A 15311-nucleotide genomic window follows, 5' to 3' on the forward strand; every position below is an offset into this window, starting at 1 on the left:
TGTATTCTTTGTCCTATTTTGTGTTTTAGTAATTACAGCTTCACTTGTTTTCTTTCTGTATTCTCTTAACTATGCTTATTCCTCTCTTCAGTCCAAAGTATTCCTTCTAATATTCTCTGTAGGGCTGGCTGGTTTGATGGACACGAAGTATCGGTATGTATTACAACATGGAAGAACCTTATAATAAAGAGAAAGAAAACAGAAACAAAAGGCCATGAACTCAGCCAGGAGTGGTGGCAGATGCCTTTATACCTTTAATCTCAGTACTCGAGAGGCAGAGGCAGGAGTATCTTTGTGAGTTGGAGGACAGCCTGGTCTACATAGTGAGCTCCAGGACTGTCAGAACTACATAAAGAGACCACATCTCAACAAAAGAAAACACAAAAAAACAAAAAGCCATAGACCCAATTATTCTAGAAAACACAAATCCTCAAACAGAAAGGGGGCTTAGGAGTGGGGTTGGCAGGCAATTCGTCCTAGGGGGATAAAGTTCTGGAAGCAGATAGTATCATTGGTTATACATCTGTGTACTTAGTGGGCTGCATGATATGTGGGTTAGGGCTCAACAGAAACATTCCACAGAGCTCTGTGCTAGGAGTTGCACATCTGTATTAAACAGCACGTGCATGAAAGCGTGGGCTTCTAGAGCCATCATAAAATCTACAGACCTAATGGGGACACACTTATTGCCCAAGGCCTGACCTACAACCAGTTAGGGTGGCAGCCTTTACCCCTGACTCTAATGCAGTAGGCTATTCTGAAGGGCTTTTTCTTCGCTGGAAACACACTGTCCTTACAAAGTCTGGCTGGCCTGTAACTTACTACATACACTAGTTTTTAAGTTGTGTTGATTCTCCTGCTCTGCGTCCTAAGTGCCAGGATTACAGGTGTGCATCACCTCATGTCTTTTTGTTGTCTTTCAAGCAGCCTTGCTCTGTAACCCATACTCACAGTCCTGTTTATGTTCCCAAGATCCGGGATTGTAAGTGGGGTGCCATATGTATGGTTAAAATAGTTGGAAACCAAACCCTGGCCTTACTGCTAAGCTACATTCCCTGGCCTACTAGAGAGTATATAAATGTATCATTTTCCATTGTTACTTACATACATAAAAATACAAGTTCTGATCCTACCCAGACCTAACCCTATTCTCCTATCCTAGCAAACTGGTGAAAGGAAAAGACCTGACGGCCAAAGGGGACCACAGCACATCCATCCCATAGCCTTTTAATTCAGTGCATAATTAAATTGGTTTGCAAACTTCTCGTGTTTCTTCTGGTCCATCTGGTTCATGGCAGCAACTACTCTCTGCACAGCTGCCCTATGGAGAGAGCAAAGTAAGATATGATATATATGATATGACTAAGGATCTGACAGGACTCTGGGGTCCTGGGTTGGCTTGCTGCCTTTGGACCTCATAAAGGCTTCCAGTGGGTATTGGACTTCTATAAGGTAGGGCTCAGATAGAGTGTGGCTCACCAATCCAAACTATAACCTACCATGGGCCTTGGCTGTATCTCCCAGCCCTGAAGGCAATTGCAAGAGCACACTTGCTCAACTCAGACTGCACCCCAGGGTGAAGGCACAGTCAACATGGGCTGCATGTCCAGAGGTCAGGGGATTCAGCAGAAAGAAAAAAGGAGAAGGCAGGAGGCCTATGTGGCTCAGCCTCCATCCCACCCAAGGCTGACCAAGGAGCTTACTGACTAGTACTCTGATGAAGTGTCTGGACCCAGCAGACTATATATCTGCCTTTCCTGAGGTTACTCCTGTAACCTCAGAGTACAGAGCAGAGTTACCCCTGCTGTGAGCATGGTATTAGCGCAGGGCACAGCAAAGCCAGCATCTGGCCTTTTAAGACCACTTTGCTGAAACTGGCTCTGCTTATAGAGAGGTGGCTGTGGACTCCTAGGATGAATGCTCAAGGCATCCAGCTGCAGCTCTGTTTCCACCCAGCTCTTGGCGTGGTCTGTCACTGGTCAAGGCTGGAGGTCACTGTGATGCCTAATCCTGGTATCACCTTGACTAATACAATCACTAGAAGCTTCTGGCAACTTGGGTGGCTTTTCCCCAACATATCCCAGACCAAAGTCTGAGGCCCTGGCCAGTGACAAGCTCTTACTTGGCAAAGACCTTCTTCTCCAGGCGGGCCCGGGCGGTGTTGGCATGCTCCCGCAGGTCAGTGAGGTTGGGGTGCTTCTTCTTTTTCCCTTTGCCCTTCTTGCTATACTTCGAGGAGCCGAGGTCCACCCCTGTGGCTGCCTCCACATCCTTCATAAACTCAGGGTCCTGCCAAGCTGAGCAAAACTTGTGGATTTCAAAAGGTGCCTGGCACCAGCCAGGGATGACCCTTGCGGGTTTCTTCCTGATGGAGGGAGGGCTGGAGTCTGTCTGCTGCATGCCCCAGTACCATAGTCTAAGAGCATCTGTGCTGAGTGATATGGCTACCTTGGGGATGAGACCCACACAGGGACATCCCTTTCCTTATTCCCACTACCCTGCTTCTATTTCTTCGTCCCCTAGAATCTCAAGAGTTCCCAATTCTGAACAGGCAGGCCCAGCCCCAACAGCCACTACTCCTGGCATTCCTGACCACTCCAGCAGAACAGTACTCAAGGCTACTGGCCATGGAGTCAGGGTGTCTATGGGTTACTTCCCAACCTGAAGGCTGCTAGGCTATGGCCAGTCAGGCCAGCCAGGCCAACTGTAGTGTTTTCAGACATATCTGCTGGCTAAATAAAGGGCATGTGAGGCAAGGGTATCCAGAGCTGAAGTGTATGGCAGGCTAGAAATGGGTTCTCTGGCTCACAGGAAATGTGGTTATGGGTCTCAGAGTGCTGAGCAGAGTTACCCCTCTTGTAAGCTGGGCACTACTTGTGGTAGCCAGAAGGGTCTATGGAAAGTGGAGTGACTGACAGCACCCAGCCCACTGAGCAGCCTCATCACTACCAGGCCAGACCCATGGCAAGACCACTGCTCATGTGTCAGGCTGCTGAGATGGCTAACCAGATAAATAAGCATCAGGCTCTTCTGGGAGTCAGAGCCTGCAACCCCCGAGTTCCCTGCCCAGACTCTGCTGGCTCACCTCCGGCTTAGGCTGCCCTAAGCTCTGCTGGGCATGGCACTGCTCCAGCCTGGCTTGGCAAAGTCAGCTTAGTGAAGAGTGAAGGCAAAGTAAAGTTTAACTCTTCCAGGGTAAGCCTCGCAGGCAGAAGGGTGTCTGACACTCCTTACTACAAGGGCACCCAAACGACAAAGATCCATGAGCTAGGGCACAGTGGACAGGGATCGGTGCCTGCAAACGGTGGCAGCGAAGGCAGACTGTGAGAGGGGCACGTCCACTGACGGAGAAGCAAGCCCGCCAGACAGACAGATGGCTTGGCCTCTCCAAGCTGATTTTTTTGAAGTGAAGGAACTCAGGACTGCACGATTCAGATACAGGGACGATTAATCCAAGATTAAGGAAAACTGTCTAAACAGTTTATCTCCCAGTAATAAGAAGGCGTCACAGTTTAGGAACCTGGTGAATGGAGCAATTGTTTAAACACAACGAAAAAATGCCGGCATCCAGTGGAGATGGAATGAGCACCTCAGGAAAATGAAGGAGCAATTTAAAAGCCTTTGAAGAAAATCAATAGATGCTGGGGCTGTGCGGCCTTCCTGGGCGCTCGAGGGCCCTGGAGCACCGTGTGCATTGTCACCGAGGTTAGCACCAGGGAAAAGAAAATTGCCCCGCGTGCGAGGGAGGCGGGATCAATACTGCAGTTAGTAAAGAGATGCTATTTCACATCTGACTGGCCAGCACCGGGCTTGGCCCGTGGCCTGATACCTGTTTGTTAACAAGCCACCGAGGGCTGGAAAACTAGATACTCTTCAGGGTTGACACAAAAATAGGCACTTAATTTGCTCCTGAGTGTGAGCCACCAGGGAAGGTTTCTCCCGCAGATGAACAGGTCAGGGGCCCTCCCCATCGCTATACAACCCAGACATGTGCCTGGGCACAGGATGAAACAGGCAGGCATCTGCATCTCAGGACCACAGGGCAAGAAGCATGAAGGGGCCTGTAGACCTGCCCCCTTACAGAAGGGTCCTCCATGGGCTGACCACGGCCTCCAGGGTAGGTTTAAACACTAGTCTGAGTTTGACCACCCATGTAGATAGTGAGGTGAGTAGGAGCTGAGCAGGACAAGCCAGAGCCAGTGCAAGAATTAGAGGGGGGGGGACTATATCGGGGGCTGCTGCAATTCCCTCGTCTGCTCAGGAAGCAGGAATAAGAACAGGAACCTGCGGGACTGCAGCTTACCTAGCATAGCAAAGGCGCCGGGTTCAATCTCTCAGTGCAGATGCTGATATGGTGGCGCACCAAGTCAGGGGTACCCATAGTCCTGCTGTGAGCCCTGAAGATAACTCCCTCACTACCCACATGTGCCCAACCTTGCCCATGGAGCCCCTGACCTGCTTCTCAGTTACAAATGGAATCTGCAACTTGGTGACCACAACTTGGCCACACCTGCAGCCCTCTCATGCTCCCACATGCCTACCTGGATGTGCCTGCTGCCGCTGAAGCTGCTGCCTTTGCTCACGGGCTCTGTCCTCTGGGTTGAGGGGCTGCCCCTTGTCATCTCTGGGGATGATCTTCCCATGGAATGGGCACTATACAGCAAGCACAAAGCAGATGATGGCCAGGAGACAGCACAAATAGTACTAGAGGAGGGGGGCATCTGGGGAGTGACAGCAGCAGGAGTCTGAGAACTCACGTCTGTCTGTCCAAACCCACTTCTCTCCATTCTGCTACCTTCTGCATGCATGTACATACTTCTCCAAGCTCATGACAGCCCACACAGGGCTCTAGCTGCAGAGCAGCAGTCTGGCTGTTTTGGTAGTCTCTCAGAAGTCAATGTCAGGGCCCAGGGCAGAGACAGGGCCCAGTGGCTAAGCAATTATGCTTATGAGGTCTCTTCTACAGGGCTCCTCAGGACTCGCAAGTGTCCCTGGTCTAGAATGAAGGCAAAGAGGACAAGCACTTCCCCAGGCCACTGGTTGTGGCTGAGCCTCTCCCTAGGTAGCCAGAGCTTCATGCGAATGGCCTTGCCCACCAGCCTTACCTTTAGCCGATCCTGGCGTTCGCAGAGCCTGCCATTAGGCTTCAGGGCCCGGCACTGGTGCTGCACAGGCTCAAACTTCCCTGCAAAGGTAATGTGTCGGCTCCGGAGCATCTCAGAAACATGGGCACTGTCTACCTCCTCCTCTACCTCGCTGGGTTTCCAGAAGCGGTGTTGAGAGTCAGATCTGCAAGGTGCACCAGAGACCCTCAGAGTGGCTACTCTGGACCCCAAAGACAGGGTCTGGCCAATCCCAATGCACCCCAATTGCACTTCAGTCCTGGGGAGAACACTGACTCCTAGTGGCCTTGAGGCCTTCCTGGACTGGAGAACAGGATCACTCCAACCAGGATCAAATTGTGATGTTCTGAAACAGCCAAAGATGGTGGGTATAACCACTAGCCTGAACTCAGATTCCCCTTGCAAAGAAGAGCAGCAGCTCAGGGCCCTCAGGCCATGGCTTTGAGAGTAACATGAGTCCATGTCAAGGGTCTCTGTCACGGAGTGGGAGAATATGGCTCTGGCCCCGACATGGCACCAATGTCCCAGAGGAAGAAGTAGGATAAATTCATACCCAGTCTTCATGCACGGCTAAGGGACCCAAAGGATGGAGCTTTTGCTACCTTGCTATCACTAAACATTGCTACCCCCGCCCCGGCCCCAGCAGTGCTAGGGATTGGATTCAAGGCCTCATGCATGCTAGGCAAGCACTCTACCACTGAACTACAGCCCTAGCCCCTCCCCTAACCTTGTTAAAGCCACTTTTCTCTGGATGCCAGAAAATGGGGCAGGCTTTGCCACTCTGCCCCCTAACTGACACATAGCAGGATTCTATGGGCTCTGCACATGGATGTAAGCTTCCCTAAGAGCTGGCACCTCTGTGGATTGCTCAGAGCTGGGGGGGGGGGGCAGGATCCTGATTGGTCCTGGCTGTAACTGGGTGCAACAGCATCCAATAACCAGAGTACTATGATGGCAGCAGCAACACAGAGGTATGACTTGTAGACTCCACACAACAAACCTAACTGTACCAATATTTTATCTCATGAAGCCTCATTTTAAAGTCCTGGACCAGGACTCTCACATGGGGAAACCTGGTTCCCTTTCCTTAGATTTCTAGAGGTCCCAACTCCTGCCACGTAAGCTTAGCACTCAGGCAGCCCAGTCTAAGGTTCATCCAATCATTGGCTTTACTAGTCTTAGACTCCCAGCTCTAGCTGTTAAATACAGGGCCAGCAAATGCAACCTTCCAGGCACCCCTGACTCCTTCCTTCTATAGTTTTCACCTGTACTCCTAGATATATTCTGCTCCTCTATCTTCTCTTAGCTATCTGCAGCCTGGGCTCTGCTGGCAAAGCCCCACTCAGAAGGTCCGTGGGGAACAAGAAGCAACTTCTGACACAGTTAACACTGTGCTCATCAGCCTGCTGCATCTTGAGGAGGAGCCACAATGGCAAGGGGAGTCTCAGGACTGAGATTCCCCTGTTAGCTATTCCTTCACCTTGAGTAATGGATGGACTTCATGGATACCTCCTGAAGAAGCGCAATAGTAAGGCTCAAACACCAGTGTTCTAAGAGCCAGAGCACAGATATAGAAGGCCAGGCCATGCTCTGAGTCTGGGAACCATATACGGTACACTCACTTAAGGATCTTTCCCGCTGTTAGCTTCTCTTGGCCCCAGTAACACAGGTCCACTCCGAAGGGTACAATAGGTGCTCGGGCCCGCTCTGCCTGCTTCTGGGCTTCCTCTGGCCCCAGGGGTACCCTGAAAACAAATCAGTACATGTGGGCTACCCATTCCTTGTGTGGCCACTTGCCTTTCCCCCCCACACCCCAACATAGCCCAGAGGCCTGGGGTCAGCATGAATGAACTACATTGGGCCTGAGCTTTCAGAATAGCTGCTGAGGCCCAGTAAACAATCTAGCCTTGTTGAGCACTGGCTCTGATCTGTGATGTGAACCTGTTTCACATTTCCGTCAAGAATGGGGCCCGGCTGCAGGACCTCTGGAGGGTTGCGGTTGCTGCAGGCTCACCCCGCTGCGCACCTTGTCCCACATCAACAGGTGCTATGTGTCTAGGGTTACACACACCAGGCTACTCTCAAAGTGGGGTGGGGGTGGGGTTCGGTTCTTGGACAACCTGTTCGGGCCAGCCTGTGCTCCAGACAGGAGGTGGCAGTATTAGGCAGTGGGGCCCAGCAGCATGGGACATGGAGAGTCACCTCGTAGAGGAGGGTGAGTTAGATGGCAAGTAGTCCTGGAGCCGCAACAGCTGGGCAGCTGCAGAGGTGGGGTCTGATGCCTCCTCTTCTCTTATCATCCTTGTCCTCTCCTGTAAGCTGCACACAGCCCTACCTCTCTCCAGGGTCTTCAGTGGGGCCTTTGGCTCCAGCCCTAAAATGACACATGTCCACTTCTATCACCACTCTGCAGCCCAGGGCAATCTGGGGAGCACCATGTGCTGTGCTCAGGCCTCAGATGCACCTGCACATGCCAACATCCACTCCTCCAACAGCACCAGAAATGCCTGTCATCTCAACTTCTTAGACAGGGGCCACACTCTTATGTAGGAGACACAGGGCAAGGACCCAGGCAGGTCTAGCCTATAAGGACTGTCACTAGAAGCCTACTCAGAGTTGTTCACAGCATAGACCAACAACATTGTCACCTTTGCCCACAGCTTCCCACAGTGAGAGGATGGACTTTGTACTGGCTGGTTTTATGTGTCAAGTTGACACAAGCTAGAGTCATCAGAGAGGAAGGAGCCGCAGTTGGGGAAATGCCTCCATGAGATCCAGCTGTAAGGCATTTTTCTCAATTATTGATCAATACGGCGGAGGGTGTCCCAGCCCATGGTGCATGGTGCCATCCCTGGGCTGATGGTCTTGGGTGCTATAAGAAAGCAGGTTGAGCAAGCTATAAGGAACAAGCCAATAAGCAGGACTCCTCCATGGCCTCTGCATCAGCTCCTGCCTCCAGGATCCTGCCCCGCTGGAATTCCTGTCCTGACTTTCTTCAGTGATGAGTAGCAATGTGGAAGTGTGAGTCAAATAAACCATCTCCCCTCCCTGCCCCCCAACCCGCTTTTTGGTCGTGGTATTTCACTGCAGCAACAGGAACCCTAAATAAGACAAACTTCTATATACAAAACCTGCCATGCTAAAAAGAGGCTACCTGTAATGTGAACACGCAGTTCCCTTCTTCCTGACAGGGGGCCTCCCTGCCTTCACTGAGCAAGGACCAGAGAAAACCAGCCTTTGTATGAGGGTGACACATGACTCAAGCAGAGACTTAGTGGGACATTTTCTCCCCTGTACCGTCCTCAGAAAAAGCACCCAAGGTTGTTCCCAACTTCTGCCCTAAACTTCAAAAGCCACAGGGGTAGCTATAGTTAGGTCTGGGTTCTGTGACTGCAGTATCTTTTCTGTGGCTGTGGGGCAGATGTCAAGTTCCTGACTACAGTATGCCACCCTGGAATACCTGCCCTAGTACCAGCTAGAGGAGGTTATGATGTTGACACCTGACAACAGGATCTGTACAGGATATGGCAGATGACACCAACATTAGCTCAGTATTCACTCTCATATCTCCAATGGCAGAATCCGGTCCACTCTTGGGTCTGGCTCTCAGGAGGTTGCATGTAGGGCCAACTCTGACTCTTGCTGGCCCCACAGCATAGTCTGACCTGGGACTCCAGAGGCACTACCTACTTCTCACATTCACTGCAGGAGCAAACTCAGCTGGATACCAACCCTGCTACCAGTGAGACCTGCACTGACAGAAAAGCGCAGACTTCTGAGCGCCCTGCCACCAAAGAAGGGGAACAGATGATGCACCACTTCTTAGACTAGGCAAATTCTGCAGCTGAGATAGGGCAGGACGGACGGTAGACAGCAGAGCGCCATTCTGGCAGTCAGAAGAGGAAGATGCTGAACACATCTTCTATCAAAGATGAGAAGCAGGGGGCTGAGAGATGGCCCAGCACTAAGAGCACTGGCTGTTCTTTCAGAGGACCCAGGTTCAATTTCGAGCGCCTCATGATAGCTTATAACTGCTTGACTCCTGTGCCAGGAGCCTCCTCGGGAGCTAGGCACACACTTGGCACACAAACATACAAGTTCACAAAACACCTACACACATAAAATAAAAAAATTCTTTAAAATGGACGAAGAGCAGGAAATGTGGCAGAAAATTACTTGCTGTGTGCCTGAAGGGCAGAGAGACCAATGGGCGTGCACGTGAGCAAACATGCACAGTTGAGCAGTCCGAAGGACAGATGTACAGGCACTGGTGTCCTTGTTTCTGGACTTCCAGAGGAAGTGCAGGAAGCAGTTGAAGAAATGAGCCAGTTTTCCTGAAACGAAGGGACTTACTGCCAGGGGAGGCAAAGGGAGAACTATGGCTGAAAGAGGAAGTTCAAGGACATTAATGATAACGGAAAAGGTGAGCTGAAACCCCACTGTCAGCCGCAGCAGTGAGTAAAGGCTCTGAGGCGCCATCTTGAAGGGTGCAAGGAAGAGCTGGGGGTATAGTGTCGTGGCAGAGCGTGAACCTAGGATGCGTGAAACCCTAGGTCCCATCCTCAGCACCACAGACGAGAAAAAAGACAAAAAGGAAGTGTGTAGGAAGAAGAGACAAGCTTATAGCCGAATACCCTGCTGAGCTGTCAAGGCCACCACAGGTACAGACAGGGGGTCTTGTGGACCCAAGACCTTACAAGGACCACCACTCACAGATTCTTTAAGAACACCTTTAGCATAAGTGATCCATCAAGAAAGAAATCTAAAGCACAAGTGCACAACAAGATAACAAGTGAATGACTTGATATCAGAACACGACTCGGTGGATACCAGGGTACCAGGGTGGCCCAATGCCATGGAGATAGAATAAGAGTGTCCTTTACCATCACCTGTCTAATGTAGAGGACAGTATAGACTAAACCATAAAAAAATTAGTGAGTGAGGGGGCTGAGGGCTGGGTAGAAAAGCATGTTTAACGTGTGTGTGGCCCTGGGGCCCTGGGTTCTGCCCCAGAACCACAAAATGAAGCAATGAATGATAAAACTAGGTGAGTCATAAAATTAGAGACAGCTGTCAGGAGGATACGAAGATTTTTTTTTTTTTTTTTTTTTTTTTTTTTGGTTTGTTTGTTTCTTGTTGGTTTTCGAAACAGGGTTTCTCTGTGTAATTTTGGAGCCTGTCGTGGAACTCATGCTGTAGACCAGTCTGGCCTTGAACTCACAGAGCTCCGTCTGCCTCTGCCTCCTGAGTGCTGGGATTAAAGGCATGCGCCACCACCATCCTGCCAAAGACATGTTTTTAAGCCAGAGAATAAAGCCAAACAGTAACAGCAGCAGCAAATCTAGAAAAAATATGGTGTCCAATTCTAAACACACTGAGGACTGCCTGCCACATGGACTAATAAATAAACCGGTGAGCAGATAGACTGGGCAAGTCAAATAGGTTCAGCTAATAAAAATAAACAGCGACTGAGAGGCTAAGAGAAAAGAATACATGAAGGTATGATAAATGTGGATGGACCTGTACCTAATAGTCAAAGTACAAGCTGAATGTCATTGTCATCCAGATCTTGGGGTGCTCAGGTAGGAGAATCCCAAGGTCAAGGCTGGTCTAGGTTACATAGTAAGAACCTAAATCAAGAAAAAAATTCATTAAAAAAATTGCTAAGTCTGTGTATTAATTTCTAGACTTAAGGTCAATGAGTGTTTAGGCGTATGATACAGGTATATGATTTCAGTACTCAGAAGGCCTGGGTAGGTGGATTTCAAGTTGAAGGCAGCTCGAACTCAATGCAGGACACTGTTTCCAAGGCCAAATAAAACAAAGTCTATGCACACAAAGAGACATCCATCAAGGCAGACCAACTGTACTTGAGGGCCTTGGGAAGGTGAAGCCTCCAGCTCTGAGGGGTCACAGCACTAAGTCACCAGAGTTCTGGACTCATCACAGGCTTGCTGCAGCAGAGGTCAGCCTGACATGGCACAGAAACCACCAGCTGCTCCTCGGGGCTTCCTGGGGCCCTGGAGGCAAAAGGCCAAATCTGTTATACTGCCTGTTCCCATGACAAAGTCTTGCTGGTCCTAGCTATGGGCATTTATTTGCTGTTGGAGTAGAACCATGACAAGAGAGCTGATGCAGTCCAGAAAGAGGAAATATTTACTGCTCTGGTACACCTGGTACACCCTATGTACAGGTAAGGGCTCCTGTCTCTTGGAGACTCATGGGTGGGAAGCAGAAGACTTGTGTAGGGCCACTCAGAGAGGGTAGTGGAGTCACAGTTGTCACAGTCTGCCACCTCCAGGCTCTGACTGTGTGTCAGAAGGTAACAGGCAGCCCCTTCTCTGCTCTGTCCTAAAAACAGTGTCCAAGGTTTGGTTGGCAAACACTTCCATGTGACCCTCGTGTTTCCCATCACAATGTTACCAGCAATGTGGAAGCCAGCAGTTAGCCCAGCCCTGCATACATACATACACAGCAGGGAGGCAAGGCTGGTAGTGAACAATGTGACATTTAGATAGATACAATCGCAGCCAAAAGATCAATATGAGAATTCCTAAGAGTTACAAGAATGAAATATATTTTTCATTGATTTGTTGTTTTAAACCATTAAGAAGATGGGTAAGCGTGTTAGAGCAGGGTAAACACTCAGGGCACCAAACACACCACTGTTTCACACCGTCCTAGAAAAATCAATCTCACTGACATATTTTCAAAGTTAAAACCCAAAAAGCAGAGCACACTCTTCAGGCCTGAGGATGCGTGACCCTAAAGAGTGAGACATCGCCCTGCTGGCCACCACGGCCCTGCTGCCTCGAGGGCCGACTCCAGTGGTCCCTTGGTCAAAATTTACTCCCATAGTTGCTTTTAGAAAGAATCATAAAAATGTCCAAAGCTCCTTTTTTTGTTTAAATTGGCCAAGTGGCACCTATTTGCCTGAAGCACTAAAGCAGACAGTGTGGGAGAGATGGATCGATAGGAGGAAATGGAGAGGCTGGGGCTCCGCACAAAGTTAGGCTGCCGCGCGCTGACATTATTGATTTTACCTAGTTCAGCTGGCCTTGTAATTAAAATGTAAATTTGAGAAAGAGATTATGTCCTGACAGAAATGGTAGGATTAAGGGGAAGATAAAAGCCCCTCAGTGAAAATTCAGAGAAAGAAATGAGAAAGAAAAAAGAGCCTGATTTCCTCAGCCGTGTGGATTTAGACTGAACCTAACACTTCAGATTCGCCTGTGTTTAATTGGAAAAACAGTGATGGACTATAAACTAGTATTATGAAGTGAGCTCACTACCCACTGTCTGTCTGTCTGGACACTCCAGCATAGGCTGCTGACTTAGTTCCCAGGACTCCCGAGGGAGTCCACATTGGTGCAATGATGGTGGCTTCCTACTTTCCATCCCTGCCACAGGTCCTGCCAGTGGGGCTAGTGTCCTTACCCCAGACCCCCTGTGAATGTCCCAGGAACCATCACACTCACTCGGTGTGTCACGTATCCTGGCCTCAAGGGCCCACCAACCCTTCCCTGGTACCTGAGGCCCTCGGCCCAGATTGTATGCACTGGGTGTGGTTGCTGTACGGCTACCTGTACACCCAACCAGCCCACCCAGCCTCTGCCAGGCTTTCCACTTGAAGTCATTTTGAAAACACAAAAGAACAACACTTGGCTCAGACCACATCAGTCACTACTGCCTTCCAGGTTTAAAGCAGATGTCTAGAGCCTTCCCAAGAAAGGGACGAATTAAAGATAATGAAGCAGACACCAGGGCCTTTCTGTTAGGCTGGGATGAAGTCCCTTACCAGCTTTGGAGGCCCTTCCATGATCAGGTATGCATGGAAGGCTCTGAAGAAAAGACACATAGGCTGATGGGCATGGGCATGGGTGCAGGAGCTATGGGCAGTGGACTTACTACTGCTATGTAACAAATGACCGAACACTCAGTAGTGGAACCAAAAGTATTCTATTGAAAATTATGGACTATTCTCCATTAATTAGGAACACAACTCTGCTGTGAGGCCTGAGCCAGGCTGGGATGACCATGAGTAGATGAGGGTTGTAACTACCAAACCAGAGCCACTTGTGATTTCCTGTGCAGCCAGTACCCGTGTAGCTTCACAGCAGGTTGCCCATGGCTATGCCCCTGCAAGTAATGTTGGGAGATGCTTCAAAGTATTTTTACAGCTCAGCCTCTTTTGCTGGACTCAAATGGCCAGCAAGTCACAAGCCATCCAGGTACAGGCAGACACAGGACCATCCCTAGTCAGGAGGACTATAGGATTTGCTCTAGCCCTGTTAATTTCTACTTGTGGCTGAAAAGAGCTTCACTGTGTGTATCTACCTCCCAGATGTGACACTGAATAAGCATCTGTGAACAGAGGCTGCTGTCCTCATTGGTACCACCACTGGCCATTCCCAAGCCACAGGCCAAAGACACCCTCTCCTATGACTAAAGAAGCTGTTTTGTTCTTTGAGGACGGTTCTCAGTGTTGGCTTGTCACTGCTGGCTCTACTACATATGACCTGGAGCTCCTCTAAGCCCATATAAAGTCAGAGTTAGCATATCTGCTAGAAGGTCATGGAACATCAGAACAGGGTGCAGAGGCCCAAGCTAAAACAAAACAAAACAAAAAAAAAAAAAAACAAACAAACAAACAAAAAAACTCCGGTGCAACCATGAGCCCTGAATCATTGCTGGCTCCCAGGCTCCGCTAAAGACCCAATCAGCTTCTCTGAGGAGAGCTATTCAGTCCCCCCACCCCCAGCTTAAGAAAGGAAAATGTGGCTTCCAAAGAGGACAGAAGAACATCTAGGCAGATAGGACCCTGTACATAAGTAGAGCTACCCACACTGCCTGGACCATCAGAAATGTCTGCCCACTGTTCTAGACTCTGGTGGACTTAGATAAAGCCACAGCCATATCAGCACCTTGCCAGACCAAGGCATCATCCAGCTGAGGGTAAAAGAAACAGGGGGCAAAGACCACCCTGGGCCTAGGAGGATGGCCATGCCATCCTATAATATACCTGAAGCATTTTTGGGTACCCCAGGTGTTGGGTGTGGCACTTGGCTGTGACCACTTTGGGTGAGGGTTTGGCCATGAGTTATTTCCCACTAGGTGAAAAGATATACTGGGAAGTGGCAAAATCCATTTTTGATAGAGATGGGTGCTTGGAGAAGCATGTGGGTGGAGGAGGTTTAGGGGTCATGGACTTACAGACTGAGGAACCCCATAAGAGCATTGCAAGGCTAGGTCTGGAGAAAGGGTATACAAAACTCAACAAGGCAGGGTGCATACAACCAGCAGGTGAGGCAAGCAGGTATAAGATGGCATCTCTACTAGGCAGGGAGCTCTTCATGGGGTCTTACAACATTGGGACTCCTGCAGAGTGGGCCAGACCAGGTTACTATGCTCAGCCAAGAGGTCACCAGTACTCGCTTCGTGTGAAAGGTTCCTCCTGACAGTCACACACTCACTGACCTCCAAGTGCCCAGCCTGTAGCAGATGGCCCTGGGCAGAGGGCTGAGACTGCCTGGGGCTAATTGGTATGACACCCCCAACAGGTCATGACTTCTTCACACACAAGTCATATATTCATCTAAATTCTCTTAACAAATTCAGATTCCACCCCACAGACACCAGTTCAAATCTACTTGTGTTCTTCCCCAGAGAAGCCAGGGTACTTGTTTGTATTTGCTTCCTCTTGACATAAGTGATGCCATAACCCAAGGCTGTGACCTGGGTCCTAGGTCCCCTTTAAGTCTACACTTTCTCTCTGAAGGGCACAAGCTTTTAGAGTTCTTGGAAAAGAGGAAAATCCTAGATGGGATACTCCTGTCTGTCACAGTGGTGATGTGTGTGACAAGCTGATTCTTGCTAAGGTGTTCAGACATTGCTGAGTCAGAGGCCACACCTGTGGCCTCACAGACACAAAGCTGGGATGCTTTTATCATGGTATCTGCCTCCCCTCCACCGTGGCTCAGACCCTCTGTGGGCAAAGGCATCCCCATCAGACTGTACCCCTGCCCTGAAGCCAGAGCATCAAATGGTCCAGAAGACTGTGTGATGGATGCCTGCCCATGTGCTGGCCCCTGGGGACTCAGGGCACAAAAGAAAAATTCCACAATTTAAACACAAGCAACAATTACTGACACAACCGCTATACAAGGGAAGCTGAAGGCTAAGCTCCCT

General features: G+C 49.8%; 1 protein-coding gene across 2 annotated transcripts in view; it reads right to left on the bottom strand.

The window, feature by feature from the left end:
- Nucleotides 1–400: 400 nt before the first annotated feature.
- Nucleotides 401–15311, bottom strand: part of Uvssa (UV stimulated scaffold protein A) — a 34159-nt gene continuing 19248 nt past the window's right edge. For both annotated transcript variants that reach the window (XM_051200298.1, XM_051200299.1), the window contains exons 8-13: nucleotides 7326–7497; nucleotides 6746–6868; nucleotides 5106–5289; nucleotides 4542–4653; nucleotides 2123–2297; nucleotides 401–1321 (exon numbers count right to left, since the gene is read on the bottom strand). In XM_051200298.1, coding sequence (XP_051056255.1) covers nucleotides 1228–1321; nucleotides 2123–2297; nucleotides 4542–4653; nucleotides 5106–5289; nucleotides 6746–6868; nucleotides 7326–7497 — 860 coding nt within the window. In that variant the 3' untranslated portion in view covers nucleotides 401–1227. The remainder of the gene's footprint in view (nucleotides 1322–2122; nucleotides 2298–4541; nucleotides 4654–5105; nucleotides 5290–6745; nucleotides 6869–7325; nucleotides 7498–15311) is intronic.

This window comes from Phodopus roborovskii, unplaced genomic scaffold (genome assembly GCF_943737965.1).
Source record: "Phodopus roborovskii unplaced genomic scaffold, PHOROB, whole genome shotgun sequence".
Classification (NCBI taxonomy): domain Eukaryota; kingdom Metazoa; phylum Chordata; class Mammalia; order Rodentia; family Cricetidae; genus Phodopus; species Phodopus roborovskii.